This window comes from Haliotis rubra, unplaced genomic scaffold (assembly GCF_003918875.1).
Source record: "Haliotis rubra isolate DU_JTF1 unplaced genomic scaffold, ASM391887v1 Scf28, whole genome shotgun sequence".
In the NCBI taxonomy this organism is placed as follows: Eukaryota; Metazoa; Mollusca; class Gastropoda; order Lepetellida; family Haliotidae; genus Haliotis; species Haliotis rubra.
Window position 1 is genome coordinate 3,013,632 of NW_025766891.1, and position 24,305 is coordinate 3,037,936.

General features: G+C 40.3%; 1 protein-coding gene across 2 annotated transcripts in view; it reads right to left on the reverse strand.

Annotated features, from left to right (window-relative positions):
• Window positions 1-2,603: 2,603 nt before the first annotated feature.
• Window positions 2,604-24,305, reverse strand: part of LOC124281150 (dynein light chain Tctex-type protein 2B-like) — a 34,990-nt gene continuing 13,288 nt past the window's right edge. The window contains exons 1-5 of one of the 2 annotated variants that reach the window (XM_046717176.1): window positions 20,321-20,641; window positions 17,517-17,650; window positions 16,874-16,943; window positions 5,222-5,285; window positions 2,604-4,251 (exon numbers count right to left, since the gene is read on the reverse strand). In XM_046717176.1, the coding sequence (XP_046573132.1) occupies window positions 4,204-4,251; window positions 5,222-5,285; window positions 16,874-16,943; window positions 17,517-17,650; window positions 20,321-20,331 (327 nt within the window). In that variant the 5' untranslated portion in view covers window positions 20,332-20,641 and the 3' untranslated portion in view covers window positions 2,604-4,203. Of the gene's footprint in view, window positions 4,252-5,221; window positions 5,286-16,873; window positions 16,944-17,516; window positions 17,651-20,320; window positions 20,642-24,305 lie in introns of those variants that run through there. The other variant, XM_046717175.1, reaches the window with a different exon arrangement.

Consider the following 24,305-nt stretch of genomic DNA (forward strand, 5'->3'; position numbering starts at 1 on the left):
GAACCACATTATTTCCCCTCCTGCCTAGCCCTCCTAGTCTGTCTCACAGTCCCTGAACCACATTATTTCCCTCCTGCCAAGCCCTCCTAGTCTGTCTCACAGTCCCTGAACCACATTATTTCCCTCCTGCCAAGCCCTCCTAGTCTGTCACAGTCCCTGAACCACATTATTTCCCTCCTGCCAAGCCCTCCTAGTCTGTCTCACAGTCCCTGAACCACATTATTTTCCCTCCTGCCAAGCCCTCCTAGTCTGTCTCACAGTCCCTGAACCACATTATTTCCCTCCTGCCAAGCCTCCTCCTAATCTGTCACAGTCCCTGAACCACATTATTTCCCTCCTGCCCAGCCCTCCCTAGTCTGTCTCAGTCCCTGAACCACATTATTTCCCTACTATCTAGCCCTCCTAGTCTGTCTCACAGTCCCTGAACCACATTGTTTCCCTCTTGCCTAGCCCTCCTAGTCTGTCTCAGTCCCTGAACCACATTATTTCCCTACTATCTAGCCTCCTCCCTAGTCTGTCTCAGTCCCTGAACCACATTGTTTCCCTCCTGCCTATCCCTCCTAGTCTGTCTCAGTCCCTGAACCACATCATTTCCCTACTATCTAGCCCTCCTAGTCTGTCTCACAGTCCCTGGAACCACATTATTTCCCTCCTGCCAAGCACTCCTAGTCTGTCACAGTCCCTGAACCACCTTATTTTCCCCTCCTGCCAAGCCCTCCTAGTCTGTCTCACAGTCCCTGAACCACATTATTTCCCTCCTGCCAAGCCCTCCTAGTCTGTCTCACAGTCCCTGAACCACATTATTTCCCTCCTGCCAAGCCCTCCTAGTCTGTCTCACAGTCCCTGAACCACATTATTTCCCTCCTGCCAAGCCCTCCTAGTCTGTCTCACAGTCCCTGAACCACATTATTTCCCTCCTGCCAAGCACTCCTAGTCTGTCACAGTCCCTGAAACAGCTTATTTTCCCTCCTGCCAAGCCCTCCTAGTCTGTCACAGTCCCTGAAATACATTATTTCCCTCCTGCCAAGCACTCCTAGTCTGTCACAGTCCCTGAAACAGCTTATATTTTCCATCCTGCCAAGCCCTCCTAGTCTGTCACAGTCCCTGAACCACATTATTTCCCTCCTGCCAAGCCCTCCTAGTCTGTCACAGTCCCTGAAACACATTATTTCCCTCCTGCCAAGCCCTCCTAGTCTGTCTCAGTCCCTGAAACACATTATTTCCCTCCTGCCAAGCCCTCCTAGTCTGTCACAGTCCCTGAATCACATTATTTCCCTCCTGCCAAGCCTCCTCCTAGTCTGTCACAGTCCCTGAAACACATTATTTCCCTCCTGCCAAGCCCTCCTAGTCTGTCTCACAGTCCCTGAACCACATTATTTCCCTCCTGCCAAGCCCTCCTAGTCTGTCTCACAGTCCCTGAAACACATTATTTCCCTCCTGCCAAACCCTCCTAGTCTGTCTCACAGTCCCTGAAACACATTATTTTTCCCGCGTGCCTAGCCCTCTCTGCGATGCTTAAGCCCTAAATGAAGCAAGTCAAGATTTATTCAGGTTCAGGAGTCTCCCTGGGGCTCCTTTTCAGTTTATATGGGTTTGTTTATTACAATCAAAATTACATATATTCAGAGACTAAGTGTTAGTCTACCTGAACCACACAAATTTGCATCTCTTCCACATTCACAGACACAAACACAGAAAGTTTGATTTGATGAAAGAGAAGATGAAATCCAGAAAATTCTTTATATTCATCCTTAATTGTTGATAATGTATATTTCATCAAATCAAACTTTCTGTGTTTGTGTCTGTGAATTTGATTATTCCAGCACCTTAATTGTTAGATGCGTGATTGGAATTTTAGAAGATGCTGTTCTATTAATATAAAGAATTTTCTGGATTTCATCGAATAAAAAGGAGATGAAATCCAGAAAATTCTTTCAAAGAATAAAAAGAAGATGAAATCCAGAAAATTCTTTATGTGAATAAAATAGAATCTTCTAAAATTCCAATTAAACATCTAACAATTAAGGAGTTGTGGATTTAACTGTCAAGAAAAAAGGACCAACATAAGTAGATTTAAAATTATTTGCAGAAAAAATTCTAAAAACAAACTTGCCCTGACACAATACAATATCAATGAATATTTTGTTTTCAAACATACATTATCAATGTTATATCAATGTTCAAACATTAACAGAAAATATATCCCAATCATAAACAAATATAAAGATTAAGTAAGTGTCATGAGAAATTTATCTCTGTCAACAGTTACTCAAGAAAAGAAAGGATCCCCTTCCACAAACATAATCTGTGTGACCAGACGTGGAGCATTATATACAGAATTCACGCTAGGTATGAATGGGCGAGTTGTGCTTAATCACTATATCATCACCATATTTCAGATTAATGTGGCTGGAAAGCCTGGAATGATGTAGGTGATAAACATTTGTACCAGGGGTGGAAATAACCCATTGCCCGACGCCCGAGTCCAGTGTATTTTTCTGTTGGGCAAGCCAATTTGAATATCACACTGTACTGGTGTCCAGTTGACTTACCAATGTTAATTATGTTCTTTATGTAAAAATTCAACAAGAAAACAGCTGGTATAGTGGAAAAATTATCAGGGCAAGTGATTTTACATGTGCCACTGTACCGGAGTACACTAGCAATTTTAAAGTTATTTTCACCCCTGTGTACTTCAGGTAAATACCACAAGCAGAAATATGGTGCTGACAAGCCAATGGAAATAGACAGGGCGAATCTGAGATTAAAACCCCTGATCTTCTGTGATCTTAGGCCCATTCAGAGGACGGAATTTTGCACAAGAATTGTGTGTTGCCTTTGAGTACTGGACAATGTCTGCCCCACTTCATGAGATGAAATCTTTACAAAAAGGAAAAAAAACATGACTGATGAAGCAGTGTTCAAAGACTGGAACGTCAAACATCACAGCTCTGAGATCATGCATGTACTTGGAACAACTTACTGGACCCAGCTAAACAAAGTTTCTATCTGCGTTTTTGTTTTGCCTTTTTGTATCCCACAACACATTATATATAAAATATCTACCACGTCCAGAGATTGATTTTTGAGGTAGATGAAATTTAGAAAATACAATTTGCATGTTCAAAAGAAAACTTGTAATCTTGTAAAGAAGTCATTTTGGGCTTCACAGCATTTGACAACCTACGTGTGTATTGATACATTAAGCACAAACTGAAATATCTTACATGAACATCATCAACGGGTTGTTTCAAGCCCAACATCGAGGCTTGTTTGTAACTCGCATTCTGATTGGTATGTTAGACCTTGAAGCACAGGAAATCAAACAAATGAAGCTCAAGCTCAGGTAATTATCAGAAAATACAAGAACAGATCCAGGGATCGGTGTAGGTTTACTGAAATATGAGTGAGTGGGTATGGTTTTACTCCACTTTTAGCAATATTCCAGCATTATCACAGCAGGGGACACTAGAAATGGGCTCCACACATTATACCCATGAGGGGGAATCGAACCCAGGTCTTCAGGGTGACAAGCGAATGCTTAAACCACTAGGCCATCCCACCGCCCCTTGCCGAAATATGAATCACAAAGACATAGAGGAGACGAAAGAAGCGGGATAAAGCTCAGTAATCTCACATACCTATTCTGTGAGAGTTAAAGGCTCTAAACATATACAGCAAGAGGCATTGTGACAAAAAAGAAACACGTTCCAAAATAAGCAAGACTGTGAAAGGGTCCTCCTTACATTAAGAATGCAATGTTCAGGTGGTCCCTACAAAGACCATAGAGCAAACCTCAAGGTCACAGAATCCTTTCATTTCTAACAAGGATCAGAGTTTTCTGGTCTATCTGGAGTCACAAGCTTCTTATGCATTTGGGCTGGATAGATCCTTTTGAAAAAAGCTTAATGTTTAACCTCTTGGTCTCAAATCAGGGCTTTGTTAAGGAGCATGCTGAACTACAATTATTTCGAACCGAGTCTTCTATATGACATCTTCTTTTATTTCCTAACAGGTTATAAATATAGTCAGCCCAATCATGTAATAGAGAGTCCACTGGCATTAGGCAATCCTATTTGCCAAGTCTGATGCATAATACTGCAACATATCCCAGACTCTTCTGTGAACGATGTGCATTTCAGTCAATGTAGAACAATGTGCAACAGGCAATAACAAAATGACATGGTGAAGGCGTTGTTGATTTCAATAGTAGAATACACCAAAGGCAGCAGCCACACAGAATATTGAATCCTGAAACATAGAACGAAATCATTAACTCATGATACAGTCACACTGAGCAAGTGAGTTTACATTTACACCACACTCAGCAATATTCCAGCTTTATGGCGGCGGTCTGTAAATAATCGAGTCTGGACCGGTCAATCCAGTGATCAACAGCATGAGCATCGATCTACACAAATGGAATACGATGACATTTGTCAATCACGTCAGCAAGCCTGACCATCCAATCCGATTAGTTGCCTCTTGCGACAAGCCTGAGTTGCTGAAGATCAATTCTAACTGGGATCTTCAGAGGTTACAGTCACACTGACATTTATCCAAAGGGAAGAATGAAGGTTAAAAATGTCCACTTATTTTTGTTTGTTTTCAAAGAGGATGTAAATACCATTACAGAAACAATATATAAATAAACATTTTAGATTCAAGTAAACACTCTACACCTGCCAGGACTTGTATAATTGCCCCACTTTTTGTAACTTAATAAGTGTTAAAATCTAAGCATAACAAAAAACAGACTCTTGTTATAAGCTGTATAACAAGCTAAAGATTAGCATTGTCAAGGGCATCAAGAGATTAAGTGTGCAACAGAAAATATTCATTTCAGCTTTATCAGTTTATGACTGATGATGATGAGCACGATGCACAAGCAAGTGATGACATAAGCTCACATCAGGTGAGCTAAACATTAGCAACATATCACGCAAACACATTTTAATTATTCATAAGCGTGATAATCTTATCAGCCCCGAGCGTACAACAAAAAATGTTTACTGATTTAAGAACAAACACACTAAAGTCCCAAGCAAACCCGAAACAGCACTATATATGTATTAACGTTCCCGTCATAAACAAATCCACTTGGTAGAACCTCAGTCTTAGTCTGAAGGACAGAAACACTGCCAAATTTCACGATAAATATAAACTGTGAGAAGAATAGCTCCTAGTGCTTTGGCAGTTCAGTAATTCAGGATCAGCTTACATTCATGAATATATCCTGAGCATAGTTGTCTGTATCTGAGTCCCAGAAACATCGACAAGCCATCCTGAAAGAAAGAACCATTCTTGTAAATACAATGGAAGTGAGTGAGTGAGTTAAGTTTTACGCCACACTCAACAATATTACAGCTATATGGCAGCAGTCTGTAAATAATCGAGTCTGGACCAGATAATCCAGGGATCAACAGCATGAACATCGATCTACGCAATTAGATACGATGACATGTGTCAACCTAGTCAGCCAACCTGCCCATCTGATCCCGTTAGTCGCCTGTTAAGACAAGCTTCGGTTTCTGGTGACCAATGCTAACCTGTTACAGAATGGAAGGTTACGTGACATTCTGTGTTATTTCAGTTCATATAGCCTGATGATCTGACAGCAATGGCCAAAGGCCACAACGACAAACCGAAAGGAACAGTTTCAATATATTTTGATCTGCTTGATTTTTCAATATTTCAAGGATATAAAAAAAAAAGATGAAAGGGCATTGAGTGAGTTGGCTTTGAAGTTGTTCTTCTGGGCCCCGTTCCTCAAAGGGATCATAGAGCTACGACAGTCGTAAGTCTATGTTAAAGTATGGGAGTTACGACTGTCGTAGCGCTACGATCGCTTTGAGGAACGGGGCCCTGTATTTTAGTCATATCATGCCATGTGGTGGTGCTGTGTGGCCCTGTGCATCAGGTCACAATCAGTTGAAGTTACGCAACGTTGAGCGCAGAGAGTACTTGGATGGGTGACCATGTGTGGCAGCTAGACTCCTGAGAGTTTCTAGGACTTCAGTCCTGCCCCACAATGAAGCACATGTTATAATGTGGTCTTATCTTAGGCAAGTGAGTTTGTTCAAAATTGCTTCTGTTCACCTAGCAGAAAAGGGGTACCCGGTAGAATGAGTCATGAGACAATTAACCTTCTACTAACTTCTAGCACCTCACAGGCAGCTTGGGTTATCTGTGGTAATAAGAAACAGAATTATGTCGCAAACTTTCCCTCTGGATTATGGTTGCCTTTATCCTGTAGGTACCACTGAGACATACAGAAATGGAAATGAAATTTGAACTAAGTCTTTGTGTGCTTTGAGCAGGATATGAAGCCTGGAAAGGCACATTATAAATATTCTCATTATCATTATGTCCGGTTGATGTGGGAGAAAGCCAGAAGTGATGCAGGCCTCAGACATTTACCACTCTGCTGAAACTCCCAAGCAATGAAATCGGGGTGAAAGCTCAATTCAAACCACAATCATAGGAATCTGGCAAGCCCAAGGTACACAACTCTGTTTGTTATTTAATGCCACAACTCTGCACAGTGAAGACAATTTAATACTAGAATAGTACAGACACAAACCAAAAAACATTATCAGAGCACATTTGGAAGCAAACCCATGATCACAGGATCCTGGCACACCAAAGAAGCACAACTCTGGGTCAATTGTGCATGGAGCCTCGGATAACTGGGCCACCTGTTCCCCCTACATAGGATGACATGAAACTAATGACAATATCTTAAACATAGTTCCAGTAATATGGATTCCTTGGAAACAGAAACACTGGAATTCGGCGAATTCAAAACAAAAGGTATACGTTTGAACTGAAGCCAGCATCTATTTTGGCTTTATCTACATTGCTGTTACCTTTCAAACATGTCACAAAACATCCAAACATGATATATATAGTGGATTTTAACAGCCCATTCAGGCATCTCATATGCTAAAGATTAATGATCTGTGGAAAGCATTTTAAGTTTCAGCTGATGATAAGCATTTGATAACTTGTTTACAACAAAAGATGTTTTTTTAATCCGGACAAACCATGAAAACACTAGTACTTATGAATTGGAAAACAAAATAATTTCTTATGACACTTGACAAATGGACTATCATGGTGTAGCATGGTATAAATGTAAAGTTAACAAGTATTGATTTAATAAAAAAAAAAGCACATACTGGCCTGACATTCAAAGTTAATATATTTGGATAATTTGAACACTTCTTATGAATCTATGTATCAGCTGCTGAAAAACATTTTTCTTTTCAAGCTCATGTTCTGACTTGTTTGCAACACACAAAAATCCTAAGAAAATATATCCTCATGGCTCAACCATAGCTTGAACCCTTACAACGATCAAATGAATTTCTGAAGTCTAGAAACAGTCTTTAATATTCAATATATTTTCCCACTTAAAAGCAAAGATTTGTCCAATGCAGAGACCATATTTCGGTATATCATCTCTGTCCAATGTAAGTAGTATGAAAACCAAGAAATTGGCAAAAGTCGACTTGTCAACCTCATGTCAAGTTAGTGAAGGTTAAGAGGGATGTATTATTTCCCCTTATAAAGTTATAGAAAACTCTGAAATACTGATATGAAAAATATTCAGACATGTCCAAATGGTTGATAACTAGTTCTTTATGATATGTGGACTTCTAGCAAGATCAAATACGTAAGATTGGCTAAAGTGAGTGAAACAGTCCATATACAAACTTCAAAAGAAATCTATAACCAAATCTATGGCCAAAGACAATAAGATTTCACCAATTCCTAATATAATTGAGAAAGTCTTATTCTTGGAGCCTTTCAACATTTCTTTTTTTTTTATTATATAAGTTTCCATTTACAATAAGACCTGAGCAACATATGTTACACATGTTATATCTGGGAATACACTTTCTCAGTAATAGTACAGATTCTAGTACTTTTCTGGGGTGAGTTCCAGCTGGGATTCAAACCCACACTCTCAGTGTGAGAAAAAAAAATCCAAATCTACTTTCAAACATAGGCCATCGCCGCATGTAGAACGCAACGTCACAGAAGAAATGTGACGTCATAGCCTTGTTCATGACTTCACATCACCATGACAAAGTGATATTTTGCCCTCGGGCATCGTATGAAAAATATGAACCGGATATTTTCACCCTCGTAGCTAATAAACAATGCTTTTTAGAGGTGGATGAGGTGAAATTAGGTTTAACGTCGTGCTTGAGAATATTTCGCTCATATGACGACTGTTTGTACTAGCCCTGACTTAAGCTGGTTTTATAGTGCTAGCCCACTGAGATACCATGCCGCAGTGAAGCATGAATACTCCACTCAGACACATTATACTGACCAGTTCTTGTTGTACCCATTAATGCCAAGCGCCAGGCAGGGACCAACAAGTACCATATTTTAACGTCTTTTGGTATGCCGCGGCTGGGGATCGAACCTGCGACCTTCCGCTCTCCAAGCAGACGCTCTAACCACTACAACACGAAGGCGGTAATGCTTTTTAGAAGGTGTTTAGATGTAACATATGTCACATCTGAAAACTTTGTAAATGCATTGTGTATTCATCATCCTGAGTGTTCATGATATTTGAACAAAGAGGTATATCTTGATAAAGCTTGTTCACTTAAAGTTAAAGTGAAGAGAGATACTAAGTGATAATTGTTGGCGGGAGGTCGCTCGTACATGGATTACTTCTGAAATTAAACCCCTACTGTACAAAGCGTCAGCCTTGAGAGTGGTAGGATGTAGGTTTGATTCCGTTGTTTTTCTTGCCACTACGTCTGGAGCTTGGCATTAAGAGGTGCAATATTTTTCTATTCAAAAATAGAGAATTGATAAAAATCCTCGATGTTAAAGATGAATAAATAATAATGCTAAATAACATAGCTAATAGAGCTTTATCCACTTGTAAGTGCTGTAAGAAATAATATGTGCCTTAGTTGACATCTGGTTTTGTGTAAAAAAAAGAAACGAAGATCGCTATTAGATGATATCACCCACTTAAGTGATTCTCGATGCTGACTGCCACATAAATATCTTACAGCTTCATCTTTGAGAATAATACTCTGTGACTTCCTCCACTGTTCACACAGCATCATGAACTATTCACGACATCCTTAACTGATGACATTATATTACTGCACAACCAGTTTCAAGTTTCTCTACATAATAACATTCCTACCATTTCCATACATTACATTCATTAGGAACAATTACGGATATTGTTAGTAATTATTAGTAAACTTACCTCTGGATTATGGTTGCCAGTTTCCTGTGGGTGACACAGATACATACAGAATGAAAGAGATTAAAATTCTTCTAAGTCATAGCTATCCCTAGTGGTATGCCTAAATATCTACATGGTTATCTCCCTTAGCTGTGACGTCACAGCATTGTTCTTTGAACACCTTCATATTTTTTTATTTTTTTAAAAATTATTTTTCCTCATACACATCGCGGGGAGGTAAGGGAGGGTCCTAGATCCCATAATCCAGAAGTAAGTTTACTAATAATTACTAACAATATCCGTAATTGTTCCTAATTATGTCGTAAACGTTTCCTCTGGATTATGGTTGCCAGAATCCCACATGAGGGTGGAGGGCTCCAGTGAATGAGGAAACAGAGGAATACCACTATACTTCTGGAATCCCAAATTCCCTTCTTGGGATAAATATGACTTAGATAACTTCCTGTTCAATATTCCCGCCACCATATTATCTTGTTAATATATTACTAGAACAGGAAGTTAACATGAAGGAATATTCTGAAATATCTGGAGAGAAATTAGACCATTAACCCATTCAACACCGCAGGCCGCTTAAGCGGCCACAACGTAATGAGTCCCCAGACACCGGAGGCCGATTAAGCGGCCAGGCAGTAGTCACGTCAAAATGAGACATAATTTTAGGAACCTACCTGACTTATGATTCATATATTAAATCTATCACATTTCACAATGTCTGAAAACACTTATTAAATTTCAATTTATCATATATTATCGGCAGAATTAAAATTATAAACTATTTTTCGCAATGTTATTGAAAACAACGATTCTCAGACACATGCTTCGGCAGCGGGTCTACAATAACATTGTCAAAGAGCAAAGTAACGATGTTTTGAGGAATTCATTAAGTAAATTGAATAAACTAATGAATAAAATCAACAACAGCTGTCAAATGTACATATAAAATTACTATTTCCATCTTTTTGTGCGATCATGTAATATAAGTCAAGTCACTGACAAGTGACATCTCGGCTCTCGCCGCCTCAATCTTCACGCTCGGACACGATGTTTAATGCGAAAATATATACATGAAGCATTTTTGTCACAGGTCATAACCTAGCACGATACGTCCAATAAGTTCCATAATTTACGTACAGGTAGCGATTTCTTGCTTAATATGTTCAGAATAGTATTATTTTACCCAAAACTTTTGTCTAAATATGTTATCATCACCTTCCGGTTTATGACGTCACTTCCGGAATTAAGACGTCAGCTATGACGTCACTTTCGGCTTTATGATGTTACCTAATACGTCACTTCCGGTTACGATGTCACTCCCGGTATGACGTCACTTCCGGTATGACGTCACTTCCGGTTACGATGTCACTTCCGGTTCATGTATCAATCCTCAGATGTATATACTACCCTTCCTCAACTAATCCTCTTGAACAACTTCCCAACAGTTCTCTCCAAATCACGTGATCTGTGAAACCATCACCATTCACTGTTAGATAATATTAGATATAATTTAATTTCTCACCCGATAATCTGGTAGATCTTCATGAAAATCTTCATGAACAAGTATCCAATATCCAAGTCCTAAAGTCTTGTTGATCCAGGTCGTCTGATGTGAACTGATCCACTTTCAGGCTTTCACTTGAACACACACACACACACCCCTCCACCACTTTTTTTTTTGAAAAAGAGGTCAGGCAGAGGATATATGGTGTGCCGCCACTAAAGGCCCTAAGTTTCGTATGCCCTCCAAGGAAGTGACAAAAACATCTCTAAGATAAACATTCGAAAAAGTATTTAATGTTTTCCACTGACAACTAGATACTATCTGTTCCATCGAAACTGAATTCCAAGCTGCCAAAGATGAAGCTAGTGCCCTCATCTCATGGGGTGAAAACTTAGCATCTATAGTCTCCTGATCGCAGTCTCTATAAGCAAAGGTGATAGTCTTTCTAAGCCACGATGAGATGGTATTTTTTTTAAATTTCTGAATCAATGTTCTGCTTACACGGAAGAAACAAACGACGGCGACCCCTTTTGAAGTCAAGAGTTCTCTGAATGTACCACCGTAAAGCACGAATAGGACATAATAATCTTGATCTATCTACTCTGGAGGCAGTGGTAGGTAAGGCCAGAATTTTATAAATCCTTGGTCCGAATGGCCTGCTAGCAGCTGACTGATGTTTTGCTACAAATTCTGGTCAAGAGAGCTGCTGTGGAGTGTCTAATTGATTGGGTAATTGCCAGGGAAGATCTATCGTCAAACCCTTGTTGCTGGAGTGATTTGCAGATAGCCTCCACACGTGAAGAGCTAGGTTCTGCAGGTTCCTGTGGACTCATGTGGAATTTGGTTGACTGAAGAGATTCTCCCATTCCGGCAATAGAAGAGGAGGGTCCGTGACAAGCTGGAGGAGAGTGGTGAACCATGTCCTTGCTGGCCAAAGAGGAGCCACTAGATAAACTTCACAGTTGTGACACAGAATCTTGGCCAAGACTTCCGGTAACAATTTGAACGGAGGGAATGCATAGGCAATCATATTTTCCCAAGGTATTGACATGGCATCCACTGCCCATGCTAGCGGATCTGGCACTGGACTTACATACGTTGGTAGACGATTGTTCCAGCGGGTCGCAAACAGGTCTGTCAAAGGAGACTGCCATTTTTTCCCGATTAAATCGAAGGCTTCCCTGTGTAAAGTCCACTCCGTGGGAATGACGCTGTCCTGCCTTGATAAGGAGTCCGCAAGAATGTTGAAACGTCCGGGAATATGACGAGCCCTTAGGTAACATCTTGTGCATTCGGCAATGGCAAAAAGGTGTTGCGTGACTTGTAAAAGACTCATTGATCTGGTTCCTCCCTGCTTGTTCACGTAAGCTACTACCGTTGAATTGTCTGTGGCTAGCATGACACTCTTGCCGTGCAGACTCCAACTCCAGTGAGCCAATGCTTTTACAATTGCTAACATTTCCAATACATTGATGTGGTATACTCTCTCCTGTGGAGACCATGTGCCCTGAACCTGACACTGGTCCATGTGCGCTCCCAATCCTGTGGCCGAAGCGTCTGAATATATTGTGACATCCTGAGGAGGTGGACGAAATGGGGCGCCCCGGTAGAACATATGACTCCTGAGTCCAACAAAGTAATTCTGTCTTGACATGATTCGGGTAAAAATTTAATGTGTCTAGATCCAAAGTTCTGTTCTGATTTATCCATACTTGGGTTTCCCGAAGATGTATCCGGATGAATGATTAGGCCCAAATGCGTAAACACATGAATTATAAATTTTGTTTGCATTACAAGTTTGTTTGTGATCGTATTCATGGCTAAGAAATCGTCCAGACAACCGTGAATGGCTATGCGTCTGTGATGAAGAAAAGTTACAATGGGAGTTATCACTGCCGTAATCAGCCAAGGCGCAAGGGATATGCCGATTGGTAGGACTCTGAACTGATACCTGCGACCATTTACTGCGAACATCAGGTATCTCTGTGACCGAGGATGTATAGGCACATGAAGATAGGCGTCCTTGAGATCCATGCTTATAAACTTGGCTTCTGGTTGGATAAGATTGCACAGATTGCTCAAAGATTCCATCTTGAATTTTGGTGGTTTTCGTAGAAAACTCTTGTTGAGGATTTTCAGATCTATAATCATGCGCATTTCTGCTGTTTCCTTCTTGGGGACTAGAAAAAACGGAGAATAAAACCCCTCCGAAGTGTCCTGCGGGGATATCTCTATTATTGCTTGCTTCTCTAATAGCTAATGAATAGATTTCTCGGCCGCAACTAGACGCTGACCTTGAATCACAAAATCTGCGACTGCTCGGATGGCATGTGACTGGCGGCCGAACCTCCCAAGGTAGGATGAATCCCCGACAAACTACTGATAGTATCCAAGTGTCCTTTGTAATTTGCTCCCAATTCTTGTGATACTGCGCTAGACGACCCCCAACTGGCGAGGGAGCTACCGGCTGAACAAATTCGAAATCCAACTCCAATTCAGGGGACAGATCCAAATCATAAGGCATAGAATGAACTGTTGGTATCGAGTCTAAACTTCCTAGCCCTTGAGGGGTGAAAGGACCTAGTTCCCCTTCCTCCACCTCTAGAACTAGGAGGAGCTCCCCGCTGAGATGGAGGAAAAGTATGTGGCCTAGTATCCATGGCCCTGTCAAAACTTGAACGTTGTAGAGGGGCACAACGATTCATAGACTGTGAGCGGGAGCCTGAGCTAGACTGTGTTCCTTCTCTCCTACTCCTAGGAGCAGATCTGAATCTATTTTGGTTCAATAGGGTTGAAGCCAAACGCTGATTGAGATTCCTGGAAGTAGTAGCATCTCTTGCTTCCACCGTTTGCTGACATTGACCGTTGAAAATCTCCTCACAATTTAATGGCTGCTGGAACATCAAATCTTTAGTAGACTCTGGTAAATTCCAAACTGAGCTTAATTTATGACTCCTCTCCATAGCAGTGAGTCTACCCAGCGAATACACCTGGTTCTGAGTAGCATCCGATACACCCTGATATAACACATCCAGGAAGGAGTGAGCCAATGCAACCTCATGCACTGACATAGCCACTAAGGTATCGTTTTTAACTCCTGAATAGTCTTTGAAAACCGGAGGAAGCAGAGCACGGACACCAGCCGCAAACCAGTTTATATATGATAGTATGTCAATAGAAGAATGGGCTGCAGTATCCAGTTCCTTGAATTCTCTAGGAAGACATGGTATGACATTGCCTCCATGACTCCTAGCTTCCAGTAAACTAAAGTCCTTATCCAAATGAGGCAAACTAGCTGGCAGATCCCAACTGTGGATCGCATAGACTGGTCTCTGAGAAATCCTAGGTAATGACTGTAGCGAAGTAGACTTGGCCAGTGCCTCATTGTAATTATCCAGGGAGGCTTTACAACTGAAGAATGTGGTAAAAATAACTTCGAAGTACGTTCTGGTGGTAAACATCCAGACGACCCCAGCTCAATAGGTATTTCCCGTTCCATAGTATCAGTAGGAGGCGGCAAAGTATTTGGATAAAGAGCATGTAGCATTTCCATTTTCTCTTTCAAAGACCATCCTGGTATATAGTACTCTGCAGCTGTATCCATGGATGGTATAGTAATAAAACCCTCCTTCATAACAAGTTCTGGGTTAGCCGCCGGAAAAGCTGTGTGCCCGTCTGAATCCAAGAGGTCCGGGACTAACGGAATAATAGGAGGATTGTCTGTGTCAATGAACCGTAGCCGTAACTGAGGTAGACCGTGCACCATCCGTTACACGCCCCGTAGAGCAAGCTACTCCATGCTGTGCGTGAGCCTTGGTATTCAGGTTACATAACGGCTGATTAGGACCCATGCCGACCACCTTAACTCGGCTAACGGGATCCTGACCAAGCCGTGCTGGGGACGCCGAATCACCTGAGCGTGACACGATAGACAGCTCGGCGGGCAAGCTAGCTTGGATGCTGACCCCTAAAGGTTGACAGCCAGGGACTGTGTCCCTCCCGCTCGAAGCCTTAGCCTTGCCCACCGTGGGCATCGGCGACCCGGCTTCAGGACATGGGTGATGCTGGACCGAACCGAGCAGAGCACCGCGCTGCCCTACGGGGAATGACTCTTGACCTTGGGACCTAGCATGCCCTTTATCGTATGAGTCATATAGATAGGCCGCATTTTTAGATAGGGAGCCGGAGAAATCAATTTGCCTCTGTAAATCTGAGATTTTCCCTTCGTTACGTAACTCAAAGTCATGGAAGGACTGCCGCATGGATGATTGAATTTCCGACTTGAAAGAAGACAAAAGCTCCGTAAAAGCTGACAAATCAACCTGGCTAGATGAATAACTTGATCTAGATTTAGATTTTGACTTAGAGTCCGATTTAACTGCTGAACTAGAAGGCTGAGAGGCAGGTATGTTACTTCTAGAGGAATCTGAGATCTCTGACAATTTTCTCTTCCTCGTCTGATTACGTGCTTTATCTTAATCCATTTCTCCGTAGATAAGGCAGAACATAACAAACTGCGATCTTCAACAGTGCAAGGAGCTCCAACAAAACATGATGCACATAGAGAACTAACTCAGCCATAAATTTTTGACATTGAACACACTTATTTTGCGACATGGCGGGAAAGTTAAAAAAAGGGCGGGAAAATTCCTAAACTACACAAAGTCAAAAAGTTTTTACAAAAAACAATAATAAAGTCAATGCGATTGTCTGGTGACCAAATGCGATCTCTACGGACCGTACATGAATAACTCTGTAAGATTAAACTTGACAATAAACCTCTTCCACTCTGACACGTCCGTGTGTGACCATACAGAAAAAAATATGAAGGTGTTCAAAGAACAATGCTGTGACGTCACAGCTAAGGGAGATAACCATGTAGATATTTAGGCATACCACTAGGGATAGCTATGACTTAGAAACATTTTAATCTCTCTCATTCTGTATGTATCTGTGTCACCTACAGGAAACTGGCAACCATAATCCAGAGAAAACGTTTACGACATAATTATCTCTTTTATACTGACAATCAGGAATCTATGGACTGATCTACTCAAAATTCAATATTATCTGTCTTGAGAGATTGACTCAGTCTAGAATCATGTCTCTTTGGCGCTTACCTTAAAAACACGTCAGTATGGGGTTAAAGCATAAATTTTGAATGTTTTAAAAAGGAACTTCATCTTAGTCTGAACACAAGTTCTGCTCATGTGCAAAAAAGGAGATGAAACTTTTGAGCTTGTGAGCTTTTCTATATTTTTATCATTTATGTATTTGTGAATGCCCATGTTAGGCATTCAAGATTTAACAAATTTTAGTCAAATCCCGATGAGTCGAATGCCGGTGTCTCGCGAACATTATGCATAACTTGAAGTACTTGTCAGTCCCGACCATTCCCTGTTTTAGTTGTCATCATTTGAATACCGGTTACACGAATTCGTCTCATAAATACACACCATGACTCAGAAGAAAATTTGGTCCCATGAGATTCAAACAACAGCAATCTTGTATACAAAAGCAGAAGTCAGTCAATGAGAAGTTGATTGATGTAGCAAACTGATCCAATTAACAAACCAGCGCAGCTCACACCTTTCCGTCTTTGACGGGTGAGTTCAAAAGGCAGATTAGTGATTTTACGGAAATCACTGTCTGTGGTAATCAGACTGGAACTGATAAGGTGCCCCTATTAGTGATAGGGAAATCATTAGATAAACAAATGCTTAGGCGGAGGAATTTGGACTGGATCATCTTTTTTTCTACCCTCATAGATACACCTATGTCTCGAATACATCAATAAGTCGAATTTATTACTTTGTCCCCAGAGATTCGACTCATCGGAATTTGACTGTAGGTAGAAAAACCGCTGTTGAATTATGCATATATATTTACTATCTGACCCTTCCCATATAACTAGTGAAATCAAGTGATTCCATGTAACATGGGTTATACTTAGGACTACACTATCTTAGTACAGTACAGATTCTAGTACTTTTGTTGGGTTGAGTCCCATCTGGGAGTCGAACCCACACCCTCAGACTCAGGCACCTCACCACCAGCACACAAAGTCAGCCATCTAACCCACTCAGCCACCACGGCTTCCACACAGCTAATTCTATGTCACTTACTTTACACCTTCTCCCCTCTGTTCTCCAATAACAACCTGAACGATGAACTTGTATCTGTCGTAGCCCAGATCTGGAACAAACAGTCACTGATGATGATGAAAAGGGTTCAAAACATTTAAATCTGTTGTTTGAAAAAAAAATATATAAGTAAATAGCATGCATTTAGTTTGATTTACCAAAATGAAAGTATAACCTTGCTCGTAGGTAAAATAGGTTCTTAAATCATTTCATGCATTTTTGTCAACAAGCATCTCAAATCTAATTGGTTCTGGTGACTATATATTTTGCTATTTTATGAAAACATGTAGCATGCAGTTATATAGAAATACATTTCAATAAACTGTGCTTACAATTTGGTTATCACTGACTGTAATCAAGTGGTGAACATGTCTGCTTAACACCCCACTCAGCAATATTCCAGCTATATGATGGGCATTGACACTGGTCTGCAAATAATCAAGTCTAGACCAGACAGTCCAGTGATTGACTTCATGAACACGATGTACTCAATTGGGATATGATGACATGCATCAAACAAGTCAGCGAGTTTGACAACCCATTCCCATTAGCCGCCTCTTACAACTAGCTTGGAAGTCAAACATGCCATGCAAACAAATCCTCTAGTGAAAAGTCACAGCTGTACCTTTTAACTTTGTCTTGATATCATCTGAGATTGTTTTCGTGAGCTCTGTGGTTTCCTCGGAGTTGTAGACCTTTCCTGTGAGATGTTCCGCCAGCACCACGTGGATCATCTCCTTCACTGTGACTGGACGGAATCTGAAGACAACACAACACATCTCAGCATACATCATTCCTTCCACTGATAACAAATTTCACCATGCACCTTCATTAAGAGTGAGTGAGTGAGTGAGTTTGGTTTTACGCCGCTTTTAGCAATATTCCAGCAATATCACGGCGGGGGACACCAGAGATGAATCGAACCCGGGTCTTTGGCATGACAAGTTAACGCCTTAACCACTAGGCACACACACACACACACACACACACACACACACACACACACACACACACACACACACACACACACACACACACACACACACACACACACACACACACACACACACACACACACACACACACACACACACACACACACACACACACACACACACACACACACACACACACACACACACACACACACACACACACACACACACACACACACACACACACACACACACACACACACACACACACACACACACACACACACACACACACACACACACACACACACACACACACACACACACACACACACACACACACACACACACACACACACACACACACACACACACACACACACACACAATAATCATCACACAATACACAATACACACACACACACACACATACACACACACACACACACACATCACACACACATCATCAATACATCATCATCACACACAACACACATCATCATCATCATCATCATCATCATCATTAAGACTGGGTGGTGACATAGTTTAGGGAGTTATAGTATTTGCTCATCATGATGAAAACACGGGTTTTATCCCACAAGTGGCTATAATGTATTGTGCCCATTTCTGGAGATCCTCTATCCAACCTATTTTGATCATGTAGGTACCTGGTAGTGGTTACATTTCTGGTGTCCCCCGCCGTGATATTGCTGGAATATTGCTAAAAGCAGCGTAAAACTAAACTCAGTCAGTCAGTCAGTGGTAGTGGTTAAGCCCAGAGGGTGAGACTTTCCTTGTTACACCAAAGACCAAGGGTTCATTTACCCGTATGAGAACAATGTGCAGTGAGTGGGAAAGGCATGGGCCATTTGCGCACTTAAAAATTTCTGAGTGCATTTTTCTTCTTACAGATATGCCCTATTGACGCAAAGGCGATTTCATTTGAAAATTAAAAGTGTTACTACCCTATTCAATCATTTCATTAACCCTAATAAATGCTCGTTAGAAGTTGTCAACAAGACCTCACGAGTCCATACACTGGAGGCCAGTTTACTGACCAGGCATTTGTTGTCGCTTCAAAATGATATATATTTTATGAACCTAACTGACATATGGTTCATTTATTAAAACTGTCAATTTTCATGATGTCTGAAAACACTTATTGACCGCCATATTATCGACAGGATTAATATTAGAAACTATTTTTCGCAATGTTTTTAAAAAACAAATTTTCAGGAACGTGCTTCGACAACAGGTAAATGTAAATTGTCGAAGAGCAAAATCCTAATGTTTCATGGGAAATCATTATTGAAACTGAATAAACTAATGGATAAAATCAACAAAAGTACTCATTAGAAATGTCAAACGTACATCTAAGTTACTATTACCATCTCGTAATCCAAATGCTAAAACTAACAGACAGCTGGGGCCCCAGATTCCAATAACAGTTTAGCAACAAAAGCCTAAAGAAATTAAGGATCCCCCTTTATTTCTAACACTTGTTGAAAGTCTGATCAACCATAGAAAGCACCTGATCCTCTTTCTGGCAACCTCCTCAACATGCAGAGATACTGAGGACCAGGATTCCTCATCCACTGAGTGGGGGAAACAGGTACAGTGTGATATACAAATTTGCTTGCCCGACAGAAAAAAACACTGGACTCAGACGTCGGGCAATGGGTTCTTTCCACCCCTGGGTATCTCAATGGATACCCATGAAGATCTGGGTTAGAATTGACCTTCATCATTCCATGCTTGTTGTTAGAGACGACTAGCAGGACCAGGCGGTCAGACTCACTGGTTACCCATGAAGACTTGGACCTTAAAGAGACGACTAGTGGACTTGGTTAACACATGTCATTGTATTCCAATTGTGTAAAATAATGCTCATGCTGTTGATCACTGAATTGTCTCAGACTCGATTATTTACAAACTGCCGCCATATAGCTGGAATATTGCTGAGTGCGGCCTTAAACAACAAACCGACCAACCAACAAGAACCCACACACAGAGAGTTACATTCATGTCACTGTGTAGTGCAGTAATCCTCAATGGGAAGTTCACCCCTATTTTAGCTGACATCACCTATATTCATAACCTCGTCTGTTCAGTCAGGAAGCACTCAACATGCTCAGTGAAGTTTCCCTTCGGTCCACCAGCCAGTACCTATCTCTATGAATCATGTCTAAAAAATGTTAATGGAAAGTAATTTAAGAAGATTATAGATGATGTGTGGTCCCTGCTTCTCAAATCTCATTGGAAACATGTGTTGAAAGCTGTCAGACTTATTAAAGCCAGGCCCAGTTTAAGATCACTTAGCGTCATTTCATGATATACAATTTATTCATGCATAACTCTGTGTCTGCAAGTCCATGCATGCAAAGAGAACTTTCCAACACTATCAAAGCATACTAGATTCAGGCCTACAAACAGTCACACTGCAACACAAATAGATTATAATGCGCAATCAAATCTCAAATTAAAATTCACTCACTCTTTCCACATTGTTGAAAGTGTTCAGACCGAATCCAGTCTGTATAAATACATCAAAATGTCAGCAGACGTCAGATGTCATGAGGTTCGTAAGTCGCTCCACCACAAGAATGTCACATTTCGTTTCTCTATCAAGTTCAACAACAAATTCTGCTACGCAAGCTGAATACAGATGTGTCACGCCTGGTCTAGCACATTTAATCCCAGCACACTACAACTGGCCTCCAGCATCAAACAACCTCAACTGGCTGCTCTGAGCTCTGAGCTCTGACCGTCTGCTCCGTGGGCAAACATCCCCGCTCCAGGCAAGTTGGAACGCTGTTTGATGTCCAGACTTTACTGATATGTTCCCCAGTGCAATTTGCATATTGAGATCGAGAGTTATTGATAAAGGCTATAGCATATGGTTAAATAGGTCAATCACCTAAATTTAGCACGGTATAGTAAGTACATAATGGTTCATGGTTGAGATGGCACCAGATATTCAGGATTTCATGGTGCAGTGTCTCTTTTTTCAAGTCTTATGTAACTCATTCATTCACTCACTGATTTCTATGTATTTTTTTATACGTTCTTTCAGCCATTTATATTGACATTTGTTTTTATGCCTAATATCATTTGTTTGTTTGTTTATTCATTCATCCTCCAATTCCCTCTCCCTTATATTTGTTTCACTGTTATATATATTGTCGCCTCTTATTTCATGCTTTCATTCATTTATTTAATCGCTTATTCATTCGCTAGACATTTATTGGCATGCTGATTGACTGATTTACGTGGAATATGTATGGTCAGCTACTAAAAAAGTGCACACATCTAATATTTCCACAGCAAGTGCATATTCATAAAAAAACAACAACCACTAAACAAGATATGGTAATCTTTGGTCAAACTTGCAAACTTAAGTTATAGTATTATGACGTCGAATTTGAACATATATAGATACAGTTGAGTACCGTTATCTCGATATTCATGGGACCAAAAAAAATATCGAGTTACCCGAACTTCGAGACGCCAAACCAGGGCATATCATCACATATCCCTATGAAAGAAAACAAAACATTTTTCAGTATCTTTTTATTCGAAACTGTAATCCGTTATCAGTAGTGTTTAGTCGTAACAGTGGGTACTTCCTAATTTATTCCTTCTTAATCAATCCTAGTTAGAAAAACAAACAAGTGACACCTTCAACTCAATTAGCCCTAATTAGTTTAAACTACTGAATCCCTTTGATTCAAGCCGCACATTGTGTAAACGTGTGGAAACAAACTCAGTTCAGAGGGATACTTGCCCATGAAAGGTAGGTGATGTCGAGTTTCTTTGCAAATATCGAGTTAAAAGAGTAATTTTGCTTGTTGGGATCATGAAATTATATCGAGATATCTGAAATATCGAGACATCCATATCGAGTTAAAAGAGCTTGAATAATGATAAATTATGAAGGATTTTGCTGGGACCGAGATGTTACATTGCAACAACCGAGATATCGACTTATCAGAGTTCAACACAACAGTGCTCGACTGTACTTTCACACACTAAAAATCCTGTTAATAATTCAAAAGTAGGACAGATTTATGTCCTTGACTCAGTTCAGTGTGTCATTAAATATATATTACTTTTGAACAAGTGGAGCAGTATTATTGACAGTATATTTTATGTTTTTTATTTTTAAATTTTCAGGGGACGATTTTATGTCAATAAGGCATTTCCCTACAAACAACTTTTGCTATTCTCCAATCGACTTCAATGTTATTTCAATGAACAAAATATATTTCATTGGCACATTTTTTATCTGATCTAAAACATTATTCTTGCTACACTAACAGAACATGCTGGTGAGTTGGTTGTTGTTTAACAGCGGGCTTTGCAATATTCAAGCTATATGGCAGAGGTCTATATATAACTGAGTCTGGACCAGACAATCCAGTGATTAACGGCATGAGCATCGATCTACATAACTGGAATATGGGACATGCGCAGTTGGGAACCTATGACATGTGTCAACCAAGTCAGCGAGCCTGACCACCCGATCCCGTAGTTGCTTCTTATGACAAGCATGGGTTCCTGAAGAACAATTGTAACCCGCACCTTCAAGAGTTTAACAGAAGACTGACTGACTGAGTTTGGTTTTACGCCCATTTTAGCAATATTCCAGCAACATCACGGCAGGGAACACCAGAAATGGGCTTCACACAATGTACCCATGTGGGGATTCCAACCCGGGTCTTCGGCGTGACGAGCCAACGCTTTAACCACTAGGCTACCCCACAGCCCCTTTAACAGAAAAAAAGAAGAAGAAGAAAAACCTATTTTTGGTATCAGAGTCCACATGGCCAATGGTACTACAATACATAAGATAACAATTGTATTTTAAAAATGTGATTATTACTAGCAATATAATGTCATACACAACAGTTCACGTTTGGATTCACCCTTACTCATATAAAAACAGCGAAGGAAATCTCCATTTTCTATCAACATCCACAAAGAGTTCACATTTGCACTCAACCATCTCAATAAAAACCCTTCACTCAGGTCCAAGATGGAATTATTGCATCTTCATGAAGTGATTTGTCATATACTTTAATGAGATTGGTATTCAAAGCGCCAAGCACATTTTGAACTTTGAAATTTACATAATTTCTTCTTAAAAAACAAAACAAATTCAAAATTTGTATAAAGGTTCATAATTGATGTTATGATTTATAAGTGTTTTTGCTGAGATGAAATAACACTGAAGTCAATGGCAGAACAGCAAACATTGACAAATGTTTTGCAGGAGGATCTACAAGAAGGAAATCTGTATAAACAATGGAGGAAAATGGTGGGAAGTGCACGAAAAAGAGAGAATTGCAGATCAGTATGTATGTTGTGAATAGACCCTTATTCCTCCATATCAGCAGTGTTACAGAGTTCCATTCATGCAGATTGTGAAAGAGTATACAGTAATATTCCACTACCGTGGACTCTTATATCAACTCTCGCGTCAGCCACAAGACCGGCCATAACTAGATACATACTCTGTCAGGCAGTAGACATAAAACATTGAAAATAAAAATATTGCAGCAGCCATTTAGGATACTTCCTGAAATAACTTCATATCTATATTAATCCCAGTCACTTATCTTTCTGCATTTATGACATGTAATTTAAACAAACATGAATGAAGCATAGAGTAAACATCTACAACTGTAACGCAATATAACCGGTTTAACGGTTCAGACATGAAATCGATATGTATTGCAATACGCTGATTGAAAACCAGTATTTCGACATGCATTCAAAAAACTTTGTAACACTCAGAAATCTTCGGATATTTCCATTTTTCACTCCGGAAGTCAAGTTATGTTCAGGCTGGTTTCTTGGGTCTGGTGTCTGCGCTAACGCTGTCAGGGATTTACCTTAAATCCTCTATTTGAGGGTCCCTGGGACTCATACTCTATTTCAGGGGTCATTGTATTGTGTATCATGATCATCACAATGTTACAGTAATTAAACTGCAAATGATACCATAACCCAGCTAGTAGCAGACTCAGTGATAACTTACTGTTACTTGATCAAAATTTTTATAAAAAGTACTTGGACCTTTTCTGCATCCCTGTGGATGCGCTAATAAATTTTGTTGTGTCCCTTGTCAATTTTTATGCATATGTAAATACCTGGTTGAGTCAGAGCGTTAGTGCAGGCTCAACAGACCCTTGTAACCAGGCCGAGTTATGTTCGGTTTGGAGTTGTGTTCTTAATTTTTGTTCAAATGTTTCGCGACATTTTGGATATGAATGTTTTAAATGTTTACTCATTAATGACCAGTGATCTCAGATATGTCCTGACCCGGTCAAGTTGCTGTCTAAACTCTCAGGGCTTTTTTGAGAGTGGAGAAACAAGTTCAAACTAGTAACCACTGTGTTGATGTTAAATTGTTCTTTTCCTTGTTTCATTTGTTCCAAATATTATTTATTTTGTCATGACTAAAAGTTTTTATCAAA